Source organism: Andrena cerasifolii, chromosome 1 (assembly GCF_050908995.1).
Source record: "Andrena cerasifolii isolate SP2316 chromosome 1, iyAndCera1_principal, whole genome shotgun sequence".
Lineage (NCBI taxonomy): Eukaryota > Metazoa > Arthropoda > Insecta > Hymenoptera > Andrenidae > Andrena > Andrena cerasifolii.
The window spans coordinates 22,847,830-22,861,475 of NC_135118.1; the positions used below are offsets into that span (position 1 = coordinate 22,847,830).

Genomic DNA, 13,646 nt, shown 5'->3' on the forward strand with positions numbered 1-13,646 from the left:
AACACGCGACTGATTGCACGGAGATTGAGCCTGGTACAGAATTTAACCTGCTATATAACTACATAGTTAAAATTCGAATTGGATTACAATGATCCTTGAAGGTTTGTCTCCGAAAATCGGAACATTGGTCGGAGTTCTTCCAGTGATCAACCCCCTTCGTTACTTCCCCGGTTAGGGTAAACTGCACTAATGCTGGCACTGTACTAATCATTGGCACTTCTGATTAAAAAGCCAAATATTAAAGAGGCAGACCACTGTAAAAAATCAGAATATCCGATTTTTTCTTTTTTCACAATTTCTGAAAGACGTACGTTTCAAGAATGCTCTCTCAAAATTTTATGAAGAAATTTGCAAAATTGCGGAACCGAGCGGAACTTTGAACGCGTTTTTCTCAGAATGACGTTTTTCAACCGCGTTGACAGTCTACAGAGAAAACTATGCGTCCAATTGACATGAGCAAGGGCATTTATTGTACGAAAAACCCGTCCCTATTACCTGACGATCAGTTTCTTTTAATTAACCAATTTTGTACCTCCAAAACATGTTTTTTTTCAGTGCTCCACCATTTTGTAATTTTTTGCGATTTTGACTTTTTTGTTCGTGGTGTAATAGACGTAGGCTTCTAGCTTCTAAATATTTTTGTCTTTTTGCCGCAGCGCACATTTTGACAAAGACTATACAGGAAACGGATTTATGAATTTGATTGAAAAAATTTTGTTACCCTTCAGTAAAATTGCTTATTTTTCTTTCACTACAACACTGCGAATTCCGTTAGTTAAACTACACCTTTTACATCTGGGAACATCGCGAAAAGAGTCTTAAATGTAGGGGTGGAAAAAGACTAAGTTTCAAGAGTTTTCTTCAAATCTTGATAAGGTGTAAGTATATTTTCTTTATAATTAAGTAATAGACTGAAATACAAATTTACTAAATGTTGTAGGTATTTAACAGTAAATGACATAGTCTGTTTAAACTTCGTTTTCACATCGATTGTGCTTTTATGCCTGTTTTTGTTTCTCATTGAATATTTCCAAAATAAAAAGCATAGTAGGTACTTAAGAAACTTTATTTTAATCAAAAATCCATAATCATTATACCAATCGAAAATTAAAACCATACAAAAACTTCACCGAAAAAATGGACATTTCAATTGGGATTTCCTCTTAGGGTGCCGATTATTGTCCACTTTATCCTACATTCGAAACAAGAAATTACCTCGCACTACCTGAACTTACCTGAACTACCTCCGAAGAACCTGTGCCCAGGAACGCAGTTCCTCGAATACTGGAATATACGGTAGTCGTAAACCTCGGCCGCCATCGGTCTCATAACTCATGGGAATCTTTTACCCCGCATCCACCTCGAACCATCAATTTCCGACTCGTTGGATTGACGGGGACCGTGCTCGCGAGACATCTGCGCGTGTCCACCGCGCAAAACTCGGGCCAGCCTCGCGATAATTTCCTGGGCGACAGGCGATACCGGTTTAACCGCTGCTTCTCCGCGATCGCGAAAAAAAAAAAAAAAAAAAAAAACGACGCGTCATTAGGGTAAGCACGCGGGCGAATGGCGAGCGCGGGTTCGCGCAAATGACGATGGAGCCGGGGGGATAAATCTTTCACGGGGCTGGCCTCGGAGGACCGTTTTGTAACTGGCTAAGCGTTCACCCTTCATCGGCGATTTATCAACATCTTGGGCGGCGCGCGCATTAATAATGGGATTTATGGGCTAATATCGATCGATCTTCCGCGACCGGGTAAACCTACACCGCAGTGATCTGGAATCGGTCACAAACCGGTTGCCTCTCGCGGCCAAGCAACGTGATCGCCGCGAATTTATCATGCGCGATCCTGATAGCGGCCATTTGTCACTAGCCCCCGGTATTCGGATAACACGCGCGAAACTGCGATACCGGCGTTATGGATCGGCTATTATTCGTATCATCGATGGGAATGATTCGTCAACGAGATCGAGGATGGTTCGGTCGCCTCGATCATTCCGGTCGTTGCGCTCGTTGTCGCCGGGAGAAGGGAAGTATGGACGCGATACCCCGATGCTCGTGCTGGAAGATCGATGCGTGTCGTTATTAAAAAATTTCGGCTTGCACGTTCATCTTGTGCCGCGCGCTAGGACTGCTAGGAGGGTATTGAGTGATAATGTGGATGGATTAGCTTGCTAGAGCGTTGTGTTCCGTGGGAACAGAATTTCTCGAGTCCAGAGACCGATCGAGGTGTTTCGCTGCGACGAATGTGGCGATTGGTTTCGAGACGCTTTCAACCACTTCGCACGCGTGCTGTCAATCGTGTACGAATGATTTTAAAAGTCTTGATGGGTGACGAAGGTGTTGACGAATCTTTTGTTTCTCAGTCGGCGCGTGACGGGCTCACAATGGAAAATATTCTTTGCACAGTGGTGCGTGAAACAAAAGACTCGTCGAGGCTCTGAGAACCTATTCAGAGTTTCAAGACGGGACGTTTACGATTTTTCTGATTTGAATAATGTTCGGAGTGATTCGAGGTGGAGGAATAATTACGTTCGTTGGAATTATTAGTAATATGGACGTGGTAGTCGATAGCTTTGTCTATTTGTTTTATCTTTTTTTTTTAGGATCGTTAATGCCGTATTAAGCGCAAGTGAAATAGCAAACGGTGGACGATTGAAAAGTCCGCGCATGTTCCATTAATCGAAACATACATATCGTGACGACGACCAAGCGCTGCTCGTCACGCGAGATCTACCGCAAGCTCTTGATCGCGGTAGCGGCTGATCGAGGTGAAATCGTCACTCGAAGATGACGCGCCGCGGGCTATTGACGTGTACTTCATCCCCGCCCTCCTTCTCGCGTGTAATCGCGCACCGGAACTAGGTCATGCCCGGTGTGACCGCGAGAAATTTAAATAATAACCGTGCGTGGTCATTTTAGGTGGCAATTTCGCGTTATGCAAACGGCCGAGAGAGTGTGTATCTCACGGCACGAAGGCAGCCCGATATTTCGTGACGCTTGAAATCCGAATTACACGGCACCAAAGCGAGCTGCCTCCAGTAGAAACGCCTCGAGATGACTATTATCGTGCACGCCGATACACTATCGAACTTTCAAAATGCCACGGAGCAACGAAACGCGAAACCCTTTCCATCGTTACGTCAAGATCTTCCAGTTATCCTGCGCAACTCCACCAAGCGGTATTTTCGAAACAATGTACAAACAGGAGCTGGTTGTAAGATAGGCTTCCGATCAGGCGCCGACTTCTTTTCTGAACCCATCTGAATCATTCAGCTTGGCTCGGTTCACATTTTTATTGAGTCGTTGGGAAAATTACTGTCACCGAAAGCGTCGACATTCGATCCACGACTCCGTCTCTCTTCCTCAAAATATCCTCGAGAAGAGATCCGGCGTTTGGAGTCCCGTCGAGGCGATCCGTGGCGTGAGTCAAATTCTCAAACTGCATAAGAGAAGCACGTGAAGAATAAAACGTGCCGAGGTGAAGCGTAGAGTGAGCCTGCCTATAGTTCGAAATAAAACAAAATCCTTATTTAACACCGCGATTGAGCTATTCCACGTCAAAACGAATAGATGAAAAATTTAGTTTCACCGATTTTTTTAAACAAATTTTTCTTTCAGTGTTTTCGGTATTTTCGAGAAAAATAGTAGGAATATCTGCTCACCGTATGAAAGATTAGGAATAGTAGGTAGCAGATATTCCTACTATTTTTCTCGAGAATACCGAAAACTCTGAAAGAAAAATTTCTTTTAACCAATCGTATGTAACTACTTTCCTACGCTAGGCTATTATTTTGAAAACGCGTGCGTGTGGACTGACCATGGGATCCGTGCAGTTCCAAGCGGTGTGCACTATCGTAAGTTTTATTTTTTCTTAACTGTTCCCAAAATCTCTCCACTTTTTTTAAAATGGCATTTATTAGTTGAAGACTTAACGAATCGAATGATATTTTTTTCAAGCCGAACCGTGGGTGGGAACGATGTAAAATCGCGATTTGAATCTTTGACATCGATTACTGTTAAGTTTATGAACAGTAAACAAAATATTCTATATATATTTTGAAAAAGAATTCCTTCAGCTTTAAAATGAATATAAGACGGTGGTATTATCTTTAAAAATGTCCGAGATATTACAGTTCAAGTGATAACGCGTCAGCCAATTTCGTTTCAATTTTCGAAACTCTAACATTAAACATTTCGAAAACTATTTGACACAGGTCGTTGAAACTCAGTATACTTTGTTTTCGCAATGTTATCGACAAATGCTGTAATTATAAGAGAATCGGTGAAACTAAATTTGTCATCTATTCGTTTTGACGTGGAATAGCTCGATTGGATCGCGCGCAAAGCATCCCCGTATGCAATCATCCTAGATCTTACCGCCACGTTGCGACACCAATCGTTTCCCAAGAGCAGCTGAAAGAAAAACTGCTCCTCGCGACAGGCATTACCGTGATTGCGCATCTTCGAATCGACTGGAGATTCGTGAGCGTTGGCGCATCGGGCTGGCTCCCATGCCCCACTAATCATCGCGACGTCAGCGGCAATTGAAAAACAGAATCATTTCTCCGTACGGGGCTGAACACCGGGCATTAGACGGGGGCCGTAAAACCTCCGTAGACAATTTACGAGGCAGCTCTCGTTGCATGGGGGCCCGCGTTTATCCCTGCCTCTCTCGCGTGTATACGTATACGTCCAAGTACAGTTATTCCCATCGGTGCGTTTGCTGCTGGTGGGCGCCTCTGCAGCTTCATCTCCGTAGCCACGGTCAGCGATGGGGGAAAGGCGGAACACCGCGCCGACTTGGCCGTAGTATTTTAATTGTTTACCGTGCAGACACCGCCGCACGTCGTTGCTGCTCGGTCCGTTTCTTCGTCCGTTCGGCCCGGCCCGTACGAATCCGCGAGGATGCATTTCGGTGCCCTAGAATTAGCCTGGCTCGGGGCCCGCGAAAGATTGCAGGGTAGAAATACCGCAGGAGACCGATGGAACGAAACGAAGAAGAAGAAGAGGAATGACCACGGGATGCTAAGTGTGGGAAAGGCGAGGCTGGCCCACATGACGCGAGAAATGTAGTCCTCGCGATACGCGCTCCAATGAAATTCGCTATTCCACGGTTTCGTCAGCTACGATTATTTATTGGTGGACCTTGATCGTGTCGGTTACTTTGACTTGACCCTGGGGTGGTGGGAGTCTTGATCGTTGCTTGTCTGCTTTCAATTTCCTCGATTAAATGCGACACGTAGAAGAGGAAGGATGACGGGGTTGCTCCCAGTGTTGGTTATTGAGAAAATTACGAACCTTCGGTGTGGGTGGAATTAAAATGTGCTGTACCTATGACGCGAAAGTAGACTGGCAAGCGGTATTCCCTTATCCTTGAGATACTTCTCTTCGGAACGGTTACGCGTCCGTTTGCAAGTGAAATTTCCTCCAATCTGCAATAACAGTAATTTACCCTGCAACTGTGTTCCACATATCGCTTGTCATACGTGTGTAATAATTCGCCGACAGAGGAATTCTTTTTATTTTCGCAATTCGAGAATACGAATAATATACATGTAATGAGGTTATCCTTTTTTCTTTAATTTATCTCGAGGAAATAATAACCATACTGAGTTTCTCTGTGAACACAAGAAATTTATTATTTATAATTATTTACAAAGTTTAACTTAACCTACTGCACACGCTTACCTGTAAACAGAAGAAACGACGTTAAAAGCTATTATTCCACAAAGATTTATGTAGGAGAGTGACAATTTAATCAAACATTCCTAATCAATTAGGTTTTAAGCTACACGTGGCTTTTCTCTCTTATCAGCTCTGTTCGTCCGCCCTCTTGTTCCACAGACATGCGCAATACGTCTCTAATTCGAAATGAGTTTTAAAAGGAATACGCTAGTTTTACAGAACTTCTATCGCATTTCTTTTACATACATACGTTCATGTGGAACACTGTCTACAAGTCCAGATTTTGTATTATTTTCTAATTTCTTTGCAACCACTTGGGTTCAAATCTCAAACATATTTCCTTAGCTTACAATATTCCTCTCCACGGAACAATCTCCTGCTACAAGTATCCCTAAGTTTCGAATATATTTATGATTCACACAATTACCCACGTTTCAGGATGCATTTTAAATATCTTTTAGTAGGAGCCTTCTCTCCTCCGAAGATCCTGTCGATAAAGCCTGCAGGAACGGACCTTTCTCTCGGCATCTTTTGCAAACTTCGCGAGAGATCGCAGAGCAGACGAGGAGAAGTTTCGTTTTAGCGTATGAATCGCTTCGCCATAGACACCGTGATAGATACCCGTGACGATCCCTTGACTCCTTGCGCGCTCTTATCTAAAGGCACATTGACGCCTCCAGTGAAATCCATGACGCGCGATATTCACGATGATCTTTAACTCTCGTGACTCCTCTGACACTGCCGCGCGAACCTCTGTCAATTCGAAGCCAAGGTTGACTCGTGCTTGTCCCCTTCTATGACGTGCATGCCCCTCAATACGAAATTCATTGTAGCTGGAATGTAGTCTCGCGGAGGATCCCGTTGCCTCGGGGGAAAATGGTGTGACACGGGAAATTTATTACGCTCCTCAGTTGGGAGACGTTTCGCTGTCTCTTCAGGTGTACATCCACTCTGTTCCATGACATTTTTCATCGTGGGGTTGGAAATATCATTGGGAACTCGTGCCAGTGCCACTTGGAAATAATAAAATATTGTTTCGCGTGAATTAAGAAATTTTAAATTAGTTGAAATGGACGTAATATAAAATTAGTTAATGGGGTGAAAGAAAACTTGTGTTTTCATTAAGCATTTGGAACCTCGAACGAGGTTCACTTCATTTGTGTTCTTCTCGGAACATTTAGTTTACAAAAACCAAAGATTTTCTCAAGACAGCATTCCCTTGTCATTCTAATTTTCATTCGACCCATTTCAAACGTCGAGATTCAAGAATGTATGTTTCTAAATAGTCGCCTTTTCCCTTTATGATTATCGAAATGTTCAGATCAGTTTGATGGCGGTTTCGATGCCGCGATGAGAATTATTTTTAACTAAATACGCTCTTTCGTTGATTGGTTAAAACTAAAAGTAAACGACGGATATAACGTTAGTTCGGCGATTCGAGCTTACGGCTCAATTACATGGGGTTTCGATAGTGAAAAGGGTTCGATCCGCGTAGGATTACCGGTCGATCGACTTCTGTAAGTCGGTATAAATCGTTCCACATTCTCATCGAAATCCCCATGCCCCGAATTCCTTATCTTTCACTCGGAGCTCCTTTCAACTGTATCATCTCTTAATGATCGTCGATCAGGATCTGTGCTAATGTAAATGAGGAGGCCGTCGCATGGGTAAGACAATTAAAACAGTATCAAATCCCGTCAGGTTGCAGTGACTCGTTACACAACTTTTTAACTGTAACTAATGAATATAAATTCAGAGGAAATGGATTCAAATATTTTTTTTGTTGGTTCGTTCACTGTAGATCTGTTGCCTATTAGGGATTGCAATCGCGAGAAATACCCTAAAATTTTTACCGGTGATTCGATAAATTACATACAGCAATATAGTAATTAATAATGTTTTCGTGGTGACGACCCATATTAATAAATATTGTCAATAGTCATACAAATATATCTATTTTGTGTTATATCATTTTATATTTTATGTTCAGAATAGTTTTATTTCCATATATTTTTTATAATGCTCGATTAGAGTTCATAAACAGTTTTTTTTGTAATGTTTACTCTTATATTTTCAATACCTTAAAAAATACCGGCAAATTATCGGTAAACCGGTTTTGATTAAAAATTTTACCGAATTACCGGTAATTGAAAAAGTCGGTAATTATGCAATCCCTATTGTATATCAGCGTTGATCAGTAACATACATTCAACTTCTAGATATACATTATTTATCATAAAATTTTACATAAATTATTCGTATTAACTAAACGACGAGAAGTAATAAGACGTGTACTGCACCATCAGATACCAACAGCAAAAATACGACAAACTTCGTCAACCCTGCGTTATCTTTTCCCAAATTCAGAACGATACCAACAAGTGACGTATTATGACAGAGAATATTTCAGTCAACATTACTGGGATCGTAAAAAACATGTTACACTCGTAATAAAGGGACGGTGACCGTGGGTGCCAATGTTTTATTAACTCCCCCGACCTCTGGAGGTCCCACGTGTAACCGGAAACCGGCCGACGGTCGCCCCAGGACATCTAATTCGTTCCCTCCCTGCGTTCAGGTAAAATAATATTCGGATACACGCGCGCTGTTCGAACACGACCCCGGCCGTGTCCCTGTGAAAAGCTAGGAGCCGGGGGGTATTAGATTCCTTCGTCGACTAGACGCTGATGAGATTTCAAAAAAGTTTGTAACAACCTGCAAAAACGTGGATAGCCAAGATCGTCTTCCGATCTATGTAGAAGATCTTGTTCTAGCGGCGACAAAGGGCCCAACTAGATCCTATTACTAGGCTGCGCGTAGCAGTTTGAGTTCGCCAACCATGTCGCCGTTTAGCCAGCTTGAGAACCGAATCCGTCCTCTTCGTCATCGACCCCCTCTGGCCAGAAAAATTACGAAAAAGCATCGTTTTATTCAGCGGCTTCTTGAACGATGGAATCTTAATTGTTATTCCACCGAATAGAAAAGTGTGGGGGACAAGGCAAGGGGCATCAAAGGTATTCTGTCGAGTCCTCTCTGGCTTCTCCGGCCATGAATTCGATGTAAGGGACAAGCTAAAAAATGGTCAAGAGCCGTGTCGCTCGGGGAAGAAAGGTGTCGTCGTTAAGGACCGAGCATACCACGTAATTCGCGGATGCAACGATCACGCGTAAAAGCGTCTAGTCGCCAGTAATCCAGACCCGTGGTACAAATTAACCCGAGGAGACGTTCCTTGACCTCGGTCGGCTTCACTTTGCTATCCACTTACCTAATTAGTGTCGATCACTTCGCGAATACTTTTATCCGCGGCTTCAGAAATTATAGGAATTAATTGAAGCGGAGCTCCTTTATGAATAAAAGAATTTCGAGATTTAATTTCCCGCTATAAAGTATTCCTATTATGAATACCATCGTTAATTGACGTTTGGAGTAGTAAGCTACTTAAGATCCCCGTTCAAATGAATGTTACACAAGGATTTCCGGTCCCCAGCCGCTTCTTCCTAAATCCAGTCACACCAGACATCAATTAATTCGCGTAACTCCACAGCGATATTGTTCGCGTTTGAAATCTTCAACTCTGCCCGTCGATTTCACATTCATATCCCACCGTATGCGGGAATAATAATTTCCAGCCGTCCGTGTACGCCGCGCGGCGGCACAATATTCGACGTTCCATCGGGCGGAACGATTTCCCTCGGCCGTTGAATTAAAGTTTCAAAATTTCGAACAATTCGTGCTCGAATTTCGACTGGTATTTCGCGATGAATGACGGTGACACAGAGCCGGCCGCGTGGCTTTCATCCTCCCCGTGTGATTGATAGCGCCCCCGAAAACTCTCCCTCCTCCCCCGCGGTATTCTTCCTCTCCGTTTCTCCCTATCTCTTCCCTGTCATTGCCGTTCACCCACGCTCCTTGCTAGTAATCAACGACAATCCGACCACTCCATTGCAGATCGCACAAAGACACTGCTGGATCATTGTCCTTTGAAATGGATACGAAGGAGGAATGCCGGGGCTCCTCCTCCTTGAAGCGCCGTGGAATGCTCCTTGTCCTGGTAGACACTATCTGCTCCGGGATACTCTCTTATCGGGACGATAAACGAAGAGGCGCGTAGACGCCGGGGCGAGGGGGGCGGAGACATTGCAGATCGACGCGAATGTTCTTCCGTAAAATCCTCGGATAGAAATATTCAAATCGTTTCCTCGAGGACACTCGAGGCGAATGGAATTTTTGTGAAACTGGAGTAGGGGCTTTGCAGGGGGAAATACGCGATAGCACCGAGGCTCTGCAACGATGGGATAGTTTCGGATCTGGCGTGAGGTTTTATTATTCTCAAATAAGTTTCACTGCTTTTTAATAATGCAGAGTGCTCACTTTAACCACTGCTATCAGGACGTCTCCGTCACTTTTCTCTGTCAATAATTTCACTTCTAAAATTCCATCTTAATTTAGGTGAGCATGCTTGCTAAGTAGTAAGGGCTAGAGACTCCATTTAACTGGAAGTCATTGGCTGCGTCTAAACCCTCCGGTTGCTCAGCGTCTCCGGGTCGAGCAGCGGAAACTGCGACGGTGAACGACACCTCCGCACAGGAGTAGAACCAACTGGTAGCTACGCAGCCGGGACCCTCTTCCCTCGATGACGAACAACCGCCCATGTAACAGTTACAAAAATAGTCCCCCGCGCCTTTCAGCGTGCGTTACGTCAGCTAAAAACGTGTTCCTCCTACGTGGTCACCGGTCAATTCTTCTCTAAGCAAACATTATTCTAACCCCCCGGGCTCCTATGATATTTCAACGCGCTGTTCAGTCGCACGTGGGTAAACAACGAAGCCAACCAACGGCTACCAGCGGCGTGCACGATGACAGTTCAGAAGAGCGCGTTTCCTTAAACACCCCGGTTATACATCCACCGTGCTAAGTACGGGGGTAGATTGAAATCTTCGCGGCCTAACACAGAAGGAATGTATTAAGAATATATCTTCTCGAATTATCTTTCAACATAGTCCCTTCTCAAATCTGTACACTTCGTCCAGCGGTGTTTCACAGCCATGATCTAGGTCTGGTAAAGTTTCTCGCTCCAGTCTGCAAAATACTCTGTCACCGCTGCTGCAATTTCTGCAGTCGACGAAAATCCTTGTTCTCCCAGGTGGTTCTTGAGCTGCGGAAGTGAGGGGAAGTCTGGTGGAGCTAGATCCGGTGAATAGGGAGGATGGGGTAGCAATTCAAAGCCGGGCTGGTGAATTTGAGCCATCGAAACTGCTGATGTGCGGGCTGGAGCATTGTCTTGATGGAAGAGCATACCTTTCGTTAGCATTCCAGGTCGCTTTCTCTTTATTTCTTTGCGAAGTTGACGTCACAAGTTAGCGTAGTACCGTTCTTTTGTGGTTTAACCCTTCACTAACCTCTGAAGAAATAATCTTACTGCCTCTGTATATCAGGTCCTGAAGTTTCCCAATCCGCCCTCGTATATGCATTTGAAATCGTTTCCACTCTTCGTGTATATATGCGCGTGTAATTTCTCGCGCGACTCGAGACGGGGGAAAATCCTGGGGAGCCCGATTAAAAATCCCAACGAACGGCAGATTATCTTGGCGGGAACGTCGGAGGACCTGGCCATCGGGGCGAGCGCTATTAGCGCTTAAACTGTTTTATCGGGATCGCTGATCGAGATCCACCGATAGGGTATGAATATGTAAATGACGGGGGGTGGTCATCGAGCCACGACTACGAGATCGTTTCTTAAACCGTTCGCCCGATTCTGCCCTGGATCACCTCGGCGCTCGAGTCGGACGCGAACGATGCCTTCGGGGCCACCGGCTCCGCGAAATTGCGCGAAGATTATCGGCACCGAGATCCTGGCCGAGTGTCCCGCCGATCGATCTCTGTTTCTTGCTTCGTGACTTGGGATGTTGGAGGCTTGGCTGGCTTTTCAAGTTTGTCGGATCGAACGACGATATTCAGGATTGATCTGGGCTCCGCTTGGCCCTTGAGCGAAGCGAGCGCTATGCATTTCAATCCGTAGTGGAAAGTAAGTTATTATATGGACGAAGAATTTTAGGCTCTCGCGGCCCTGGCTTCTAGAGTTATCACCGATTAACAATAAGTTATATAGAATTATAAATAAACTAAATTTCTACCGTAAAACTTAACTGCAATGGTATCGGCGCACTGGATCGGTCAGATTAAAACAATTATTATTTTAATAAACTAAAATAATACATCAAAGCTATTTTGCAATTAATTAATTATATGTATTAGGTTCCGACGTTTCGATCTTGGTTTTGATCATCTTCAAGGACAGTTAGAAACATATATAAAATACTTCTTATGCTATTGAAAATAAGTCACCGTGCTCTGGCACAACGTGTGACTCGCGAGTCGGTTGGAATAAGACTAAGGTAAACCGTGAACAACATATCTGCTTTTAGGAGGTGAAAAAGGGTGAATACCGTTGACAGGTAGAAACATATCTAAAACCCCCGAAATTCAAAATTAAAGGATATACAGTCTACAGTAACCAAACATTCTTGCTCATATGGTGTGTTATATACACTCTTAAAGGTGTTCACGAGCAAACAAACAATTACATACCAATAAACTGATATGTAGGAATTAGTTAGATCATATGTAATTCTATGGAGCTAACGTATGCATTATATATATGTAATGCAAGTTTTTCGTATTGGGGTTTCTTTCCGAGGGAATTAGTTTTAAATATGAATACGAATGACTATCATTAAGTTCAAGGATAACCCGAAATTAATATTCCTAAAATTTAATTAAGAAATTGTTGAAACTATGACGGCGACTGACAGTAGCTACAATGGCCCACAAAGTGTCATCCGAAATGAGTCTACTCAGCTGGATGCAAGCTCATTCGCGGTAAAGAATAATAGCATTCGGTGCATGTTACAAATGGTCCAATTATCTTCGAATCCATCGTCGATTAACCGCTTCCCCGTTCATACATTTTGTACCCGTTCCTGGCGAGCAGTGCATCAAACGTCGTCGATGCAAATTCGCCTCGGCGATTCCGCATTCAACGGGCGGTGGAACGGAGTGAATCGCGGACAACCGTTTACCCTGTATCACCAGCCCCTCTTCTTCGATCCAGATAGAAACACACTGTCGAGATCTGACGCGCATCCATGACTCCAACACGCAGCACACCGGATCAAACGTGGAGACGTTTAACTTTAATTGACCGGCTCCCGCGTTCCATGATGCCGTCAAAGACGCAACCGTCTGACGGACAGATACGATCGCGCCCGGCCATTCACGTTATCCGCATTTGAATCTCAAATCGCTTCTGAGTAGCGTGGATCCTGGCCGCGAAACGTTGAGGGCTTAAGGGGCCGCATAACTTCCACCGGCGAGAAATGATTTTATATAGCCGTGCCATCGTGTGGAATAATAGCGTGACCAATTTACAAAATAAATCGAGGGATGTTTATTGTCTGTACTTGACATAATCTTGCGCAGAGTGGAAATCAGTGTCCTATGTGCGAGCAACGACGTCGTTTCAAGATTCTCCTCGCAGAGGCTTCAGTACAGTGACATTTATCGTCACAGTGGATGTAATAGTTCTCAGGGATCTGATTACACTTACCCTAAAAGCAGATAACAATTAAGGAATGCACTAAGTCGAACAGCTTGCAATAAACAAGAAGAAGCGCGTGAAAGTATTACCAATTAAAGACTCAAGCCTCCTCCAGTGTCATCAGACCCATCAGGAGGCGCAGCACGATGAACAATAATGTGTCGTGTAGGACCAAGAGGACGTTACGAGGGGTGGTGAATTAATTGCCCCGTCTGTTGAAGGAGGAGAAAGTGGCATGGCAGCCCGGGGTGTCCAATATTTCTCTTTGTTTATGATGGTGAGCCACGAGAGGACAACGCCGAGCACGTCCCGCCGTACACCGTGAAAAAATACGCTGTCGTAAGGTACCAGGCGAAAGTA

The 13,646-nt window shown here is 44.2% G+C and overlaps 1 protein-coding gene across 2 annotated transcripts in view; it reads left to right on the forward strand.

The window, feature by feature from the left end:
• Positions 1-13,646, forward strand: part of LOC143370484 (UPF0489 protein C5orf22 homolog) — a 683,248-nt gene that overhangs the window by 108,809 nt on the left and 560,793 nt on the right. The window contains exon 1 of one of the 2 annotated variants that reach the window (XM_076815674.1): positions 7,322-7,356. The exons of the other annotated variant lie outside the window; for it this stretch is intronic. Coding sequence (XP_076671789.1) covers positions 7,337-7,356 — 20 coding nt within the window. The 5' untranslated portion in view covers positions 7,322-7,336. Of the gene's footprint in view, positions 1-7,321; positions 7,357-13,646 lie in introns of those variants that run through there. 2 annotated transcript variants of the gene reach the window in all.